General features: G+C 39.9%; 1 protein-coding gene across 1 annotated transcript in view; it reads left to right on the forward strand.

Moving 5' to 3' along the window:
* tmprss7 (transmembrane serine protease 7) overlaps positions 1-18,880 on the forward strand; it is a 71,699-nt gene that overhangs the window by 17,705 nt on the left and 35,114 nt on the right. Inside the window, exons 6-9 of the mRNA XM_060832800.1 lie at positions 2,568-2,606; positions 7,108-7,336; positions 13,350-13,483; positions 18,351-18,463. Of these exons, the coding sequence (XP_060688783.1) occupies positions 2,568-2,606; positions 7,108-7,336; positions 13,350-13,483; positions 18,351-18,463 (515 nt within the window). The remainder of the gene's footprint in view (positions 1-2,567; positions 2,607-7,107; positions 7,337-13,349; positions 13,484-18,350; positions 18,464-18,880) is intronic.

An 18,880-nucleotide genomic window follows, 5' to 3' on the forward strand; every position in this document is an offset into this window, starting at 1 on the left:
ACAGAAAAGATTTACAAGAATGGTGCTGGAGGTACCATTATTACATGATTTGGCTAAGTTTCCCTGAGATAAGAAAACGTTGAAAGGGGATTTTAGTCAAGATTCTCAAATTCATCAACTGTGTCATTAGAGTAGATATAGAGAAACCGTTCCTGTTGGTAAAATGGTTCAGCATCACAGGACTTAGATTTAAATTGACTGGTGAAAAAACCAAAGATGATGTGAAGAAAATCTCTTTTTATGCATTGGTTGGTTAGGATCTAAAATATGCTAACAGAAAATGTGATGGAGGCAGATTCAGTTGTGGCTTTCAATTTGGCTTGGATAAATAACTGAAGGGAGAAATGTAAGTTTACAGAGAAAAGACCAGGGAGTGGAGCTACCTAAATTGCTTTTATAAAGAGCCAGCATAGACTGAAGGATTGAATGGACTCCCCCCGTACTGTAACAATTTTATGGCATTAATTCAAGTTTAAGTCCAACAAATCACATAATTTTGTTGAGGGAAACAGTTATCTAGAATGGAACACAGAAATAGGAGATTCAATCAACCAGTTTCTATTGGTGCTTGATCCTTAACTATTCAACATATTGGTAAATGTTGACCTGATCCCCATTCAATCACTAACTCTAACAGGGCATTTGGAGCACAAAGTTCTGTGTGAAAGGTTTTCTCCTGAATTCTGTTCTCAGCTTCTTATATCTCCTCTAAGTTCTTAGTTCCATTGTTGTCGTAAACCACACAACCACTAGAAACTGTCTTCTATCTTTTCTATATTTTCCCTTCATAATTATAAACACCTCTATCAAGCTATATCAGTCAATTCTTTTTTGATAATTTTTCAAACTTATTTGTTTTTAAATTTCATTATAACACACAGCACGTTTGTAATCCTAAATTGGACTATTTCTATTTCTCAACATCCTTCCCTTGGGTGAATCCTTAGGAGATGTATAAATTTATATGTAATTACTTCCTGACCTTTCTATTTGAACACCTTACCATAAACATACAAATCTATCAGCTTTTTATAGCTTTATCCATTTGACATGCTAATTTTAATGTCCTGTAAATCTGAGTTGCCAATTACCCCTGCTCTATTCATGTCGAAGTGCAGTAAAACTTTAAAGAATTTTATCAACTCAGATTTATAGAATTCCATCTGCTACATTTTAGTCTATTCCAAGATCTTATGAAAATCACCTTCAGCTGTCTTTGGCTATTAGAAATATTTACTCTACCTCTTATTTCAGTATCATTTGTAAATTTTTGCACAACAAAATGGATGGCACAGTAGCTCAGTGGTTAACACTGTAGCCTCATAGTGCTAGGGACCTGGGTTCAATTCCAGCCTCAGGTGACTGTGTGGAATTTGCATATTCTCCCTGTGTCTGAGTAGGTTTCCTCGTGCAGTGCAAAGATGTGCAGGTCAAGTGGATTGGCCATGCTAAATTGCCCATAGTGTCAGGTGCATTAGTCAGATGGAGGTTGGTCTGGGTAGGCTGCTCTTTGGAGGGTTGGTGTGGACTTGTTGGATCAAATTCCTTGTTTCCACACAGTAGGGAATCTAATCTTAAAAAAAAATCACTTCCTCTTGCCTGGGTACAACTTTGTGAAGCACTATTGTCTAGTTCTGACCACTCTGAGAAATTGCCTTTTAATCATTCTTTTACCTTTGGTCTTCCAACCAATTTTCACTCAATTTGCAATTTCAGTTCTATATACACTAAACCCACCTCCAACCCCCCACACACTTTTTTCTCCAATTGCCTCATGTGTTAAAGGCAATGATGGAAGTCCATTTCAAAATATGCATGGCAATTCCCACAGTATCTGTCACCTCTTCTAGTAACTCATTAGGCAAAAGTGATTGTGCCTATAAAGATTTATCAGTTAATGTTTGCTCCTGACTTAATTTCTAAAAGTAATGAACAGTAACATTTAAGAGTATCCTCTTTGCATGTGCTTGAGATATACATGAAGAACACTAACAAGTTGTGCATTGATACACTGGGTTACTAATGTACACATTATTGACTTTTTTCTAAAATTATCCTTTCATAAGTTAATTTGTTATTGCATTAAGCTCTTTAAATTCAACATGGCTATTTAAAATGAGCTTAACATCTAACCTCACAACTGAATAAGTATTTACAATACGAGAGCTTTATGGTTTCAGGACCATTATTTTTCTAGAGGGTCCAGTAAAAACAAACACGAAGAATGCTAGAGAAACTCAGTAAGTTTTGCAACTTCTGTGGAGTCAATGTTTCTAATCTGTTATGAATCTTCTTCAGAACCCACTGGAGTTTTTCCAGAATGCTGCATTATTTTCAGATTTCGAGTATCCGCAGTATTTTGCATTTCCTCTAGAAAAATAGTTTGCTAATTACTTACCAATGACAGACCTTGTAAGTTGCTTGTGTGCACCTGCATCTGTGTGTTGTATGTGTCTTTGGATGAAATATTTGAACGCAACTGTTTGCAACTGTCTGCCTTCTTAATGCATTAGAATAAACTGCATATCCTGAATATTAAATAATTTTTATATTTTTACTTTTGATAGCTGGCCTCCGTTCTGATTACATTGCTACAGCTGTGACAGGTGAGAGTTTTAATTTAGTTTGGTCTTATGCAAATATTCTAAACTTTCAAGGAATAACTTTAAAAATGGAAGAAAATCTTTACTGAGCACCCTTCATAGCTTCAAGGTCTTGAAGGGTGGATATTGGCTAGGTCACCAGGAAAAGTCATCTTTAAATATTGTATGGGTTGATATTTTGCTGACAGATGTAATTACCACCTCTTTGTAGAGCTACATCTGCTCAGATGCAGGAATTCTACTGGAAGTCAAAGGAGCAATTGGTAAAAGTGTCTGGACAATTCACTACAGTAACTTTCACAAAAGCTCCTGAGAACCCAAATTCTAGTATAGGAACAGTTCAGATTAAACAAACAAAAAACTTAACGAAATATTGCAGATTCCTTCGGCATAATGTTCCCCTTCTTGTAGTGACGTGAACAATGCAGATACACGAGGGGAAAATAGAGGGAGAAGGAAAAATCTATAATTCCGACATCAGAAATGTTTCCTCAATTTCCCCGTAAGCTTTCATGGAAACTTCAGAATCTCACTATTGAGCAGCAACTACCTTATTTACATTCATTTGCTTTTCATTATTAGCCCATTTGCTGCATTCACACACCACTTCTAATTCTCCACTCCATCCTCAAGAAACAAGATTGCACAAATTCCTGACATGAAAGTCAGAACGGGTTCTAGATTAGAGTGATGCTGGAAAAGCACAGCAGTTCAGACAGCATTCAAGTAGCAAGAAAATCAACGTTTCGGGCAAAAGCCCTTCATCAGGAATAAAGGCAGAGTGCCTGAAGGGCGGAGAGATAAATGAGAGGACGGTGGGGGTGGGAGAAAGTAGCATAGGGTACAATGGATGGATGGGGGTGGGGATGGAGGTGATAGGTCAGAGGGGAGGGTGGAATGGATAGGTGGAAAAGAAGATAGGCAGGTAGGACAAGTCATGGGGACAGTGCTGAGCTGGAAGTTTGGAGCTGGGGTGAAGTGGGGGGAGGGGAAATGAGAAAACTGGTGAAGTTCACATTGATGCCCTGGGGTTGAAGTGTTCCAGGCATGAGGGAATGATTACAATCAAAGGTGGAAATTTGAAATAAAAGGATGGGATCTCATTGACCATAAGAAAGGACGGGGAGCACCGGAAGTGAGAGTGGGTTTCAAGGGTCAACATCATTATGATCTCAATGTGGAGAGTATAAATGATCATTAAGAGCATGACAATTTGCAAAGCAATGACTCTGGGGCTAATGTGGGGACATGTACAACTATATATACATACATATACTTAGATTTTAAAAAGACTGAATGGAAATGGGGAGGCTGAAAGATCATTGGGGACATGGGCAGCAACACAAAATGAAGTATGGGAGGATTAGTTCTCAGGCAAAGCCTACAAGTCACTCACATGGACACAAATACAGAAGGACACTCAAAAAGCTTAACACCATTAAGGACAAAGCAGCCCACTTGATTGGCACTACATCTACAAACATCCACTCTCTCCACTACCAATGCTCAGCAGCAGTGTGTACTATCTTCAAAAAGCATGGCAGAAATTCACCAAGGCTCCTCAGACTGCACTTTCTAAACCCATGACCACTTCCATGTAGAAAGACAAAGGTAGCAGATACACTGAACACCACAATCTGCAAGTTCCCTTCCAAGTCACTCACCATCCTGAATTGCAAGTATATTACTATTCCTTCATTACTAATGGGTCAAAATGCTGGAACTCCCTTGCTCATGACATTGTGGAACCACCTACTACAAATAGACTGCAGCATTTCTCAACAGCTCACCAACAACTTCTCAAGGGAACTATGGTTGGGCAATAAATGCCACCCCAGCCATCAGTACTGAAATAACTGTGCAGAGGCCAATATACCATCAACAAATCACCCTTTATTTACGTGTGCACAATAAACTGGCTGTAGCCAATCAACCAGCCAGCCAACCAGCTCAGAGTCAGTCCCCTGAACTGATGGGATTCTAAATCCCGTGTTTATTTTTTTCTTCTTGTTTATGAATGAATTAAAGAAAAGGAACAGGAGTTGAAACAACTCAACAGAGGCTGGTATCCCATCACCAAGTCACCCTTTATTTACATGTGGGAAGTCCTTGATACTGAAAATCTCCTGTTAATATTGGTCAGCCAGGGTGTCCTGATTGGCCCAGGTTAAAAGCTTTAATCAAGGTTTGTGCAGTCAATGGGATCCACCTGATCCAATCACTACAAGTACCCACGCCATAACTAAATTAAAATAAATTCTATAGTTGTCATTGGGAGATGATGTTTTTGCAGCTGCCACAATCACACACTGAATCGTAAGTATGCAAGGATATGGTCCCCCTTCACCTGCTCCATTCCCAAACCTCCTTTACCTGTTCCAGACCCAATCATCATTCCGCCAATCCAGACCTGATTCTCCTTTACGCAATCCAGATCTGATCCCTTTTCACCTGTTCCAAACCCGATCTCTTCACCCAATCACCCATCATCTGTTCCAGACCCACCCCTCCCTCACCAGTTTGACACCCTTTCCCCTTCACCCAATCACCCTTTATCTGTTCCAGATCTGACCCCCTTCACCCAGCCCAGACCTGATCCCGTTTCATCCATTCCAAACCCAATTCCTTCACCCAATCATCCATTATCTATACCTGACCTGATCCTCCCTCGCCTGTTTGGCCTCTGTATCCTATTCACCCAATCACCCTTCATATATTCCAGACCCAATACCCCTTCACCTGGACCAAACCCGATCCCCCTTCACCTGTTCCCGATCAAATCCCCCTTCACCTGGTCCAGATCCCTTCCTAGAAAATATGGCCCATTATCTTTTCTGTTTTTAATTTCTTTTCCATAAGAAAAGAAACACTTGTAGTTACTCTTAACTCATTGCATGGTTTGCGCATTGGGCCAATCCTTCAGTACATTGAGACTGAAAAACATTGTGTATGTATTGGGAATAAAGTGTCATTTGGATTCAAGATGATTGAGTGTCATTGCTGGGGTTCACCTGGGATGGGGATTAACAAGATTTTAAAGATATAGTGATCGGCTTTCAAATATTGGGGCATCGTTTTTTGTAGAACATCCATAACGGGTCATTACCTTGGAGCTCCACTCCAACATTGGGATAAAAGGTTTAGGGTGGAGCAGGGAGAATAGGGTAGGCTATGGGAAATGGCAATCCAAACTTTTGTGACAGGTATCTGGGCAATATCGCAAATGAAAAATGAGTTCCAGATTGTCAATTAATTTTCAAGTTCCACGTGATTTAGATCAATATGCATATTACTCAAATATTTGCTGTGATTTGCTCTCTTTTCAAGCAACTGACAAGCCATTTTGTAGTTGCTAGGGACAGTTGTGCAAGCCTGCAAGTTTGAAGGGTTTGAGTTGGATTTTTCATCAACGTGTGGGCCCATTGGGCAGAAACCTGGACCTGAAGATTTGCCATACTCTGCAGCTTTGGAAATTGCTAACCACAATACACGAGTAAGGAAAGAACTAGAATGTGTGAAACCAGTATATCCCTTCAGTTGTAACTTTGCCAGAATTCAACCTGCCAGGATATATGGTATTGAACATATTCGCTCATGCCTTTGATTTAACAGATTTAGAATCAACATATAGTATCTGCACTTGGAAACTCTCAATTTGTTCAATTGGAGGAAAATTGATGGGCCATGAAGGATTTTAAGGAGCTGTAAATTTACCACTTCATTGTCTTCTGTTATAGTTTTCATTTATACAGATTGTAATCGTGCAATTATGGGAGTGATTATGAAAATCCTTCACTTGAGGAATTTTAATGTGGATCCATATGAATATTAAAAGACTAGTCACCGCTGATGATGGTACTGGAGCAGCATTTGGGAGCTGAGAAATGAGGCAGAGATCCATAATGCAGTGCCTCCTAATTGTGAGATATTCTAATACATTTAAATAAAGTACAGAGTGGTTTTCCCTCTTCTTACAATGGGTTTGCACTCTGTATTCTAGTCACACATCTGCACAGACCTAGGAAAGCTCTGAGTGTAATTGTGTTGATAAAAGGGTCAAGACTTTTTAAAGCCCGACCTATACTTGTTTCCTTTGTAACTTTTTTAATAAAAAAGAATATATGTGATATTGCAATGAGTTTTCTTCAGGAAGTAACATTATAATATAAATTAGAAAAACTAATAAATGACTCTAAATTAATTGGAAAGCAAACTGTACTTGAAGAATTTTCAACAGTGTAGAGAATAGTTAGAATTTGATGGAATAGAGATTTTCAGAATATAAATTTTCGTGCTGTTTAAAGGGTAATAAAGAATTTACAGTGTCAGTTACAGAAGCAAAGTTGGCAAGTCAAGCTTACTCAGGATGGGTGTGATATTGGAATGCCTCAATCATTGTTCAATTTATGAAAAGGGTATGTCATAGAAAAAGTGTATGCAGGGGAAATTTAGGAAGTGGACATACAATGTCAAATCATCTGTAATAAGACTTTGCTTTCTCCAGGTTCTAAATATGTTATCGATAAATTTGCTGAGCAGGCTGGTATTCCAATTCCTCTAAACATCTTTGCTGCCTCTGGACAAGTACACTGCCACTTCAAGCTGACTTCACCACCAGGACATGTCATTCGTCTCTCCCTCAGCTCCTTACAGATTGAACCAGACAGCTGTGTCACAGATTCACTTAGCATTTATGACTCTCTCATGCCTATAAGGAGTAAGAATTTGTACCGGTATGTTTTATTGTGCTTCAAGTATTTTTGGATAGCTGGATTGCTTAACTGAACAATACCATATTTCTGTTGATTTTACAACATGCGCTAAATAGTCGTGCATAACCAGGAATGATTACCTTTTACTTCAGGCAGGAAACAAAGATCTTAATCTGAGTGGCAGCCAGTGACTAATGGGGTACTGCATGGACTACTGCTTGGACTCCAGCTTTTCACAATATATATTAGTTATTTAGATGAAATTACGGAATGTAATATCTCCAAATTTGCAGATGACACAAAGCTGGGTGAGAGAGTGCACCATGAGGAGGACGCAGAAATACTTTGGTGTGATTTCAACAAGTTATGTGAGTCAGCAAATATATGAAGTGTCATGTGAGATTATCCAATTCAGTAGCAAAAACAGGAAGGCAGATTATTAACTGAATGGCAATAAGTTGGAAAAGGGGATGCACAGCCAGCCCTGTGTCCTTGTACAACAGTCACTGAAAGTAAGCATGCAGATGCAGCAAGCAGTTAAGACAACAAATGATAAGTTGGCCTTCATGGTGAGCAATGATGTCTTGCCGAAATGGTATAGGACACTGGTGAGACCACACCTGGAATATTGTCTGCAGTTTTGGTTTCTTTATTTAAGAAATGTTTTAGAAATGGAGGGAGTGAAGCAAAGATTTACTAGATTAGTTCCAGATCATCTGGACTGGTACAGCTGGCTCTAAGGGCTAAATGGCTTCTTCCTGCTCCTGGTTTCTGTGTTTATATCTTGCATGATGTGAGGATAAAGCAAACCTTTGGATAATCTTGTAAAATTGCATCTCAACAATGTGTACATTGTATTCTACTTTTACATTGACATGAAGAAAGGTAGGATCAATTAGGATTATTTTCACTGGAGTTTAGAAGAATGAAGAAGGATCTCATAGAAATCAATAAAAATCTAACTGGACCGCTAAATGTAGAAATAATGTTTCTGACGACCAGGGAGCCCAGAACCAGTGGCCCACCTTTTAAAGATAATGGGGCAGGCCATGTAGGACTGAGATAAGGAGAAATTCCTTCGCCCAATGAGCGGTGAGCCTGAGGAATTCACTGCTACTAAAAGTGGTTTAAACCCAGACATTGAATGTTTACAAGAAGGAGTTAAATATATTTCTTAGGGCTACATGGATAAAAAAGAATGGGGAGAAAATAGGGATAGCACACTGAGTTGGCTCATCAGTCAGATAATTTGGACTGGTACAGCAGGCTCTCAGCACTGTCCCCATGACTTGTCTGGACTTGTCCGACCTGCCTAGCTCCTTTTCCACCTATCCACTCCACCCTCTCCTCCCTGACCTATCACTTTCATCTCCTCCCCCACTCACCCATTGTACTCTATGCTACTCTCTTCCCACCCCCACTCTCCCCAAGCTTATCTCTCCACGCTTCAGTCTCTCTGCCTTTATGCCTGATGAAGGGCTTTTGCCTGAAACGTCGATTTCGCTGCTTGTTGGATGCTGCCTGAACTGCTATGCTCTTCCAGCACCATTGATCCAGAATCTGGTTTCCAGCATCTGCAGTCATTGTTTTTACCTCTAAGGGCTAAATGGCTTCTTCGTGCTCCTGGTTTCTGTGTTTATATCTTGCATGACGTGAGGATAAAGCAAACCTTTGGATAATCTTATAATATTGCATCTCAACAATGTGTAAAAAGTGAGGTCTGCAGATGCTGGAGATCAGAGCTGAAAATGTGTTGCTGGTCAAAGCACAGCAGGTCAGGCAGCATCCAAGGAACAGGAAATTCGACATTTCGGGCCAGAGCCCTTCATCAGGAATGCCTGATGAAGGGCTCTGGCCCGAAACGTCGAATTTCCTGTTCCTTGGATGCTGCCTGACCTATTGTGCTTTGACCAGCAACACATTTTCAGCTCTCAACAATGTGTACATTGTATTCTACTTTTAAATTGTATTATAATCTGTAAATTGCTATGTAAATTAACCTAGGTGAGTGAAATTGATTGACACTTTTTTTATTCATTTATGAGTTGAGGGTGGCGCTGTCTAGGCCAGTATTTATTGCCCGCCCAGTGGGCAGTTTAAGAGTTAACCACATTGCTATGGGTCTGGACTCACATGTAGGCCAGAGCAGGTAAGGATGGCAGTTTTTATTCCATAAAGGACATTAGTGAACCAGATGGGGTTTTCCAAAATCAGTAATTGATTTGTGGTCACTATTACACTCTTAATTCCATGTTTCTTTTTATTGAAATCAAATTCCACCATTTGCCATGGCAGGATTGCGTACCCAGTCCCCAGGACATTACCTAGTTCTCTGGATTAATGGTCTAGTGATAATACTATGAGGCCATTGGCTTCCCTAACTATATCAGTTGGCTGTTAAATGCGCTTGAGAAAGGGCTAGCTTGAGGGTGTGGTAAAGCTGTCACAGAATCCAATGTCCTTGAAGATGAGGTGCATGGCAACAGCTGTCCAGGGAACATGCCTTTGAGACATTAGTGTCTATTGTCCAAGATGGAGGTCGAGGAGTGTAAATGGTGAACTGCAGTTTCCAAGTTTCCAGGTACCTATGCTGACTTTCATATTGGGAATTTTAAGTGTGCAGAATAGGAGAATGCACATTAATGAGGTGAGTTTAAGTAATCATGTGGAAAATAATGAGCATTAATTCTTATAAATAGGTAATTCTTCAACACTAGAGAGAACCTTGTCTTGATCTGTGGAACTTGGATAGGAAATGTAATTTTTCAGACTTGATGTCAAGATACTCACTCAATACCTCACCAAATTTTCCCAATTTTCCTACAATAGTTCAAATCAATCTGGCTCTTAATAGTGCAAATGCGATGGGTGAAGAATCCCCAGAGTTTCCTTCAGATAAATTTCTGGAGAAGTACATTAAAGAACCAATTGGGGATCGAGTTATTTTAGATTTATGATTATGTAACAAGAGATTAATTTTGCTGTAAAGGAGACTTTGAGAAATAGTGACTATAATGTGATAGAATTTTACATTAATTTTGAAAGTTACATAGTTCATTCTGAAAATAGGGTCTTAGATCTAAACAATGGAAACTATGAAGGTATGAGGGGCAATCATGGTGCTCTGAAAAAATACATTAAAAAATGTAATGTTACATGGGCAATGTATAGTATTTAAGGGAATATGATATGATATGTAAAAATATATTCCTCTAAGGCACAAAATTCCAACAGGTAAGACCATATGACCATAAGGCATAGGAGCAGAAATTAAGCCATTCAGCTCATCGAGTCTGCTCCACCATTCAGTCATGGCTGATAGGTTTCTCAATCCTATTTTCCTACTTTCTCCCTGAAATCCTTGATTCCCTTTACAATCATGAACTTAACTATCTCTGTCTTAAATATACTCAATAACTGACCTCTACAGCCTCCTGTGGCAATGAATTCCATACATTCACCACTGTCTGATTGAAGAAGTTTCTCCTTATCTCTGTTCTCTTATTGAGTTTTGAGAAAATTTGCAGCTCAGGTTGAGCTAAACCATGTCAGTTTGCTTTCAGAGCTGGAAGGTTCGTTTTCAGACATTTCGTCACCATAACATCATCAGCGAGCATCCAACTGAAGCACTAGTGATAAAGCTTGCTTTGTGTTTATGTGTTTCAGTTTCCTTGGGCTGGTGATGTTCCTGTTCGTTTACTCAGGGAGTAGTAAATGGATTTGTTGATAGCATTCCAGTTGGAATGCCAAGCTTCTAGGAATTCTCATAATTGACTCTGTTTGGCTTGTCCGAGGATGGATATGTTGTCCCAGTCAAAGTAGTGTCCTTCCTTATCTGTATGTAAGGATACAAGTGAGAGTGGGTCATTGTTTTGTGGCTAGTTAATGTTCATGTATCCTGGTGGTTAGTTTTCTGCCTGTTTATCCAATGTAGTATTTGTTACAGTGCTTGCAAAGTATTTTGTAAATGACATTAGTTTTGCTTATTGTCTGTATAGGATCTTTCAAGTTCATTAACTGCTGTTTTAGTGTGTTGGTGGGTTTGTGGGCTACCATGACGCCAATGGGTCTGAGTAGTCTGACAGTCATTTCTGAAATGTCTTTGATGTAGGGGAGAGTGGCTAAGGTTTCTGGACGTGTTTTGTCTGCTTATTGGGGTTTGTTGCTGAGAAATTGGCGGACTGTGTTTATTGTGTACCCGTTCTTTTTTACTACACTGTATAGGAGATTTTCCTCTGCTCTGTGTAGTCCCTTTGTGCTGCAGTATGTGGTGGCTCATTGAAATAATGTTTCAGCAGCAGTTGCCTTGCCTTTATTCAGCAGATATATCGTCACCTCTGATTCTATCTTCTCTCTCTCAAATTGCAGAGTAAATTCGATCATGTTATGATCACTGCTTCCTAAGGGTTCCTTCACCTTAATCTCACTTATCAAGTCTGCCTCATTACACAACACCGAATCCAGTATTGCCTGCTTGCTAGTGGGCTCCACCCCAAACTGCTCCAAAAAGCCATCTTGTGGACATTCCACAAATTCCCTTTATTGTGAACCACTATCAACCTGATTTTCCCAGACAACCTGCATATTGAAATCCCTCCATGATCACTGTGACTTTGCCTTTCCTACACATCTTTTTTTAATCTCCTGGTATATCTTGTGTCTCAGCCCCTGACTACTGTTTGGAGGCCTATACATGACTCCAACTGTGTTCATTTTTTACCTTGCAGTTCCTCAATTCTACCAAACAGACTCTGCACCATTGGACCCTACTTCGTTTCTTACTATTGATTGATTTGATTTCTTACTAATAAGGCAACCCCACTGCATCTGCCCACCTGCCTATCTTTTTGATAGGATGTATATCCTTGGATATTCAGCTCCCAATCCTGATCTGCGTGCAGCCACATCTCTGTGATGTCCACCACGTCATACCTGCCAATTTCGATCTGAGCACAAGCTCGTTGACCTTATTCCTTACACTGCATGCATTCAGATATAACACCTTCAGTCCTGTATTCACTGTCCCTCTTCTCATTGTCATTTGTTTGTCCAGTGTATCTGAACTTTGATTGCTAACTTTTTTTATACACTCTGTCCTATTTGTTCTGTGCTGGAGATTTTAATAACCTCTCCTGAGTTCTGCACTCAATTCCCTCCTCTTTTAGTTTGGGTTTTCTAATTTTCCCCTATAAGTGAACCTTCCCCATCATCATTTAGTTTAAAGCCCTGCCCACAGCCTTGGTTATGTGATTTGCTAGGACTCTGGTCCCAGCACGGTTCAGATGAAGACCGTCCTATCGGAACAGGTCCCTTCTTCCTCAGAACTGGTGCCAATGTCCCATGAATTCGACCCCATTTTGCCCACACCAATCTTTGAGCCACGCAGGTGCACACACCATTTACACAATTGTGAACCAGGTGTATTCTTTCACACTGCTGACTTTGTCCTGAAGGTAGTACTTTATTGAGTCACTTTCAAATTAATGAATAGTCATGTCATGCAAGCATATCTTAAATATGTATCTGCTGTATTCCTTTGTAACTTTCAACATGTTTATTCCCATATCTCAAACATTAACCAAAGTTTTGCCCCTCACCTAAGTAAATCATTCCACCGTAACGTTTCCTGCTCTTATGGTCTCTATATAATTACCAACCCTCCAATTCATATTTCTGATTTTGGCTTTTTAATTAGGTACATTTTTTTTCATTGTTGCACATATTTTTCATCTATACTACAATGAATCATGAACTGTAAACACCAATTTTCAGTTATGTAGTCTTGAGAATGCTGTACAAAACATTTCTGCAGAATATACATTTTGCACAATCGATTACAGTTTTCAATTGGAGTACAAAAGAAACAAAATCAATATATGTCTTGAATATTGTTCTACGTTACAATCATAGATAATAGAAGTCCTCCAGAAGATAGTGATTTCTAAATGAAGAACTGTGACCAATGCACTGGTATTATTATTCAAGTAATTATAAATATAAATTTGTGACTATTGTTTATGTCTGTCAATTTCAGAGTCTGCGAACCCTTTGCTTCTTTCCCAGTTTCCTTTGTGTCTACTGGCAATGGCATGTTTCTCTCATTCAAATCCCTCAGAATGCATGGAATAAGAGAAATAAATGGGTATTTTGAGGCAATTCCCAGTGAAAGTAAGTTGTAAAAAAATTTGTCATTGTAGCTTTGAAAATTTGTTTCTGAGCACTTACAGCTGTTAATTGGTGCCCTCTTTGTCTACTGCATAATGAAATGAATCAATATAAAATTAAACATAATTTATCTCAAGTCCTATTATACAGCTGGCCTTCTTGCTGCCATATCTATTTCGAGAGTGCGATGCTGGAAAAACACAGCAGGTTAGGCAGCATCTGAAGAGCAGGAGAATCAACATTTCAGGCATGAGCCTTTCATCAGTTTACTTACAAGTTGATAGTACTGGTAGTTATTTATATAACAAGATTGTGACAATTCTTTGAGTAAACTGAATATTAATGCACTAGTCCTGTTTAATTACCCATTTAACCTGAACACCTCATTATAGCTACAAATTAAAAGAGAAAATGGTGGCACAAAGGCTCAGTGGGCTAAGCAGAGCCCACCTGGAGAGAAAAAAACACATTTCAGGTCTGCGATCTCTCAACAGTACTGGAAAAAATTAGCAACCAAATAGATTTATGTCAGGCGGTGAACAAAAACAAAAACAAAGGTGGTTTTGGGTTGGAGAGGGAAGAGACTGAATGACAGAAGAGTTGGTCCTCCAGAATCAAAGAGAAAGGAAATGGTGGAAAACAAGAACTAAAAGATGTGCCCAGATCAGGCCATACAGTCATAGAGATGTACAGCACCAAAACAGACCCTTTGGTCCAACTCGTCCATGCCAACCAGATATCCTAAACTAGTCGAGAGTGTGGTGCTAGAAAAGCACAGCAGGCCATGCAGCATCCAAGGAGCAGGAGAATCGCAGTCCTCCCTTCCTCCTAGATATCCTAAACTAATCTAATCCCATTTGTCAGGGCTTGGCCTATATCCTTCTAAACCTTCCTATTCATATACCCATCCAGATGCCTTTCAAATGTTGCAATTGTACCAGCCTCCGCCACTTCCTCTGGCAGCTCATTCCATATATGCACCACCCTCTGCATGAAAAAATTAGGTCACTTTTAAATCTTTCCCCTCTCACCCTAAATTTATGCCCTCTAGTTCTGGGCTTCCCCCACCTCAGAACCTTGTTTGTTTACTCCATCCATGCCCTTCATCATTTTATAAACGTCAATAAGGTCACCGCTCAGCCTCCGGTGTGCAGCTAACTGAAAGAAAAATACAAAAACACAATAGCAAAGAAAAGGAAATAGGTGTTTACCACCTGAAATGGTAAATAACTACCTTGATGTTGAATCCTGGTGTCTGTAACTGTGAGGCTGGAAGACAAGGTACTATCCTTGAAGATTACATTGAGCTTCACTGGAACAGTGCAGAAGGCTGAGGTCAGAAATGTAAGCCAAAGAACAAAATGGAGGATTAGAGTAACAAGCTCAGGAACATGCTTGCTGCCTGAAAAGGGATATTCTCCAAAGTGGTCACTCAAACTGTGTTTGGCCTCTTGCCTTCCACAAATCCATCACAAATCTTTTGTCCTTGTCCCATACACACCTCTTCATCAAAACTTACTATATCTTTAACTTTTTCCAGTACTAATGAAAGGTGACAGTTAAAAAGTTAGCTGATTCATTCTGAACATAGATGCCCCTAATCTGAATTTTTTCCGGCATTTTCTATTTTCATTTCAGATTTTCAACATCTGCAGCAGTCAGATTTTCATTTCTATTATTACAGGCATTGTGTTCCTATTTAATACCAAATGGACATTTGTACGGGTTTGCCTAATATTTACCTGATGCAGACACAGATATTTATAACTTGTATTTTCATAAATCATTTTCAATATAACCACACAATAGAAGTGAAAGAAGAAGCAAAGAATCAGAGGGCAGAATAGCAGGGCTCAAGAGTCCATGTTTATTAATAATGAGCTTTTATCCAGTTCTGAAAATGTTTAAATCAGTGCAGATTTCACTCTCAAAACCTAAATAACCAATTGGAGCAAGTAAAGAGTATGTGTTTTATCAATTGTCAGAAGGATATAATGGAAAATAGAAATGTAATGCTTATGTATTAATGATAGATCTTATAAAATTCTCAGTAAGTTGTGATATTTAATTTGGGAAAAACTTCAAATACTTTTGAAGTTGACATTAGATACAATTGCTAATTGGGCATTAAACTGTACCCACTACAACATTAGTTTTCTGTGAGACAACCACACATATATAATTTGACTTTGTCAATAGGTTCCTTGCTATTTCATCACTGATCCTATGAATGTTTGGAAGAAGTCAACGAGTACAAGCATTCTGCTTATTCATTTGAATAGTGCACATTACATGGACTAAGCTGCCACGTAGGCCTGCATTTTCCAATAGCCAGACTGTCATTTTCCTGGCCCTGCTTGGAATCTCCTCTTAGAAATGCAGAACTCTCTCCTTTCAATTTTAATAAAAGGGGGTAGAGTGGCAATCACACATGAGAACACCACTAGGAAAATCCTGCCCACAATGTCAACAAAAATATTTTTATGACATATCTGAATATATACCGGTTAATTTCCTTATCCTTCTAGTCTGTAGACTGCCGACGGCTTCCAGACAATGTGAGTGGAATGTTCCTCAAGAGTCAGCATTCCTCACACAGATCCATGGGAGACCTGATGTAATTTCAATGCAAGCAGGCACTAACCTGAACTGCATCCCCATTACAATTGGATCCTTGGGGAGGATAGGAGTTGCAGGAAGGCAGGTGGTCATGGGGACCAGGAAGGTGGTAGAGAAGGTTGGATGGAAGGGCAGTACCCACTCCTCTTCCCCATGTCAAAACCTTGATCAGTGCCTGTGAACAAGGGACCTCTGGTTAAGGCACTGGCAAACCAAGCTGTCTAGGTGGGTTTCTGTGGACATGGGAGACTTATGTGAATCCAGCTCACTCCCTGAGCCACCACTCAATCCTGGTGGGCTCAAGGATAAGGTGTTCCTTGGGTTTTCAATGAGCCTACCTGCCTTCCCGCCGGCAACAGGCAGGTTTTCTGCAGCGAGCCCTTCCAGTCTAACCGCAGGGCACTTTGCCCACTGCCAGGGCTGACACAGAGTCTTCCAGACAATTCCCCCAGCCTATCTCCTATCTTGCCTGCTGTAGTGGGCTTTATTCAATTCTGCCTAGTGTCTCTTCCATACAAATCTATTCTTCTCTCAGAACACGATAAAACCTGATCATTTTGAGACTCAATTTGGCTGAGTGGCAGCACTTCAGTCTGTCACAAGGTTGTGTAATCAAGCCCAACTTCAGGGGTGATATTGATTGAAGTGATGAGTGATGTGAGCCAGACAGAACCCTGTGTCTGTTCTCTTAAGATGGACCTTCCTTGGGATCAAGGACCCCAGGGTAACAGTCCCATTTGCTGAGAGGTTCCAGCCAATCAGAGGTAGAATCTCTGTTGGTCAGCAGTGTCATTCAAGTGGTAGTGGCTGCAGCTGGGACAATACCCAGATAGTACCTAGAATCATCGCTGGATCCCAGGTATGGGTGAGTGATGGTGGGTGAAAGGTTGGGGATTATGGGCTGGGAGGATGTCCAGGCTGCATGGCCATGTGATGGCTTTCAGTGTGCACCCACTCCTGACTTTGCAAATCGAGGCCCCTTAATCAGGCAGTGAGTACCTTTCACTGAGAGTTCTTCCTGGGAACTTGCAAGTGATCACAATGCAGGTTTGCTTGTCATTCCCTCCACACATGGTGAGCCCACACTCTGGCTACTGGGTTTTTGTGCCAGGATAAGCCTCTTAAATTTGAATCAGTTGCCCTGGCAGTAGGGTGAGGAAATTGTTAAAGACAGTCCTTCCACATATTTTAGATTAGATTCCCGACAGTGTGGAAACAGGCTCTTCGGTCCAACAAGTCCATACAAACCCACCGAAGAGTAGCCCAGCCAGACCCATTTCCCTCTGACTAACATTACAGGACCATTTAGCATGGCCAGTTCACCTGACCTGCACATCTTTGGATTGTGGAAGGAAACCGGAGCACCCGGAGGAAATCCATTCAGACACGGGGAGAATGTGCAAACGCCACACAGACAGTCATCCAAGGCTGGAATTGAACCTGGATCCCTGGCCCTGTGAGGCAGCAGTGCCAACCACTGAGCCACCGTTCAGCCCCACTTGATTGAGATTGAAATATGGTTTCTACACATCACTCTCCTTCCCAATCAAATGCCCCTCATGTCTTCTCTTTTCAAGGGGTAGCCATTAAATTCTTCACCTGGACTTGAACAGAATTTAATTTCACTGTAGTATGGAGAAGGGTGAGGAAGGTAAGCATACCAGAGGTGAGCTAGCATTTTTGACATTGATTCTTCACTGTGCCAGTTTTTAAATTGGTTGGCTTGGAAAATAATGCCAAGATTTCTGATTTTAAACTAAATAAAAGCATCAGTGAGAGTGGGAGACAACCTTTCAAGAAGAGATTCAACTACATTTCTATGAAATTCAGAAGAAAGTAGAATAGGTGCTGTGAGAAAATGGCTGCCATTTCACTGCCAGCCCATTTTGCCCAGGGAGTCCAATTTCACACCTTCACCTTTCTGATATCATTAAACTATTGGCCTGTTTCTAATGATATAAAAGGTCAACAGTATTATTTGAAAAGGGAGTCTCTCGTACCTTGGCTGACATTCTCCAGTCAGCATCATCAAAAAAAAGTCAAATTATCAGGTTATTATAGACAGCTATAATAATCTTTCACGTAAACTCATTGTACAAAATTACTTCAGCAATACTGGTCTCATGCCAAATTGCCTGACCACCAGAATGTAAGGTTCCATTGGAACTCAAGAAAGAAACATGTGGTAGGCAGGTAAAGTTTAAAAAGAATTTAAGCAAAACAATTGATTGTTTTATTTACATTTGCTTAGAATTTGAAAGCACAATAATTTCGACAGATGGAACGAGATTAGAAGGAAATATCACCAGTCCATACTATCCAAGCTATTATCCTCTAAAATGTAGTAGTACCTGGACATTTAAGGTAATCCCAGTTGACTGTCTGTTTGGAAAATTTACAATGTTTGTTGGAATGCCAATAAATAGAAACATTCTGCTTAACGTCCTTCAAAGTGCCATCTGTTGGTAACATAATTGATTAGTACTCTCTTCAAACTTTGATCAAAGTAGGTAGTCAACCCTGTTAAAGTAATTGCATTTTACATTGTTGTTCATCTTTTAACTGTAATGACAATTTTAAAATTAACTTGTCAAGCCATTTCATGTTAGAACACTTTTAAATAGAAATTATATCAGAATATTAATGGTGGCCATGAAGAAAGCCATAAATTAAGTAGTGTAGCTTAAGGAGAAGGTTATGTATGCGCAAAATGGTTCCTCAAACGACTTCCTACAATACTAAGGGGTTTAAATAGGCCCTAACCTAAGAATAATGAAGTTA

This window comes from Hemiscyllium ocellatum, chromosome 12, assembly GCF_020745735.1.
Source record: "Hemiscyllium ocellatum isolate sHemOce1 chromosome 12, sHemOce1.pat.X.cur, whole genome shotgun sequence".
Taxonomy (NCBI): domain Eukaryota; kingdom Metazoa; phylum Chordata; class Chondrichthyes; order Orectolobiformes; family Hemiscylliidae; genus Hemiscyllium; species Hemiscyllium ocellatum.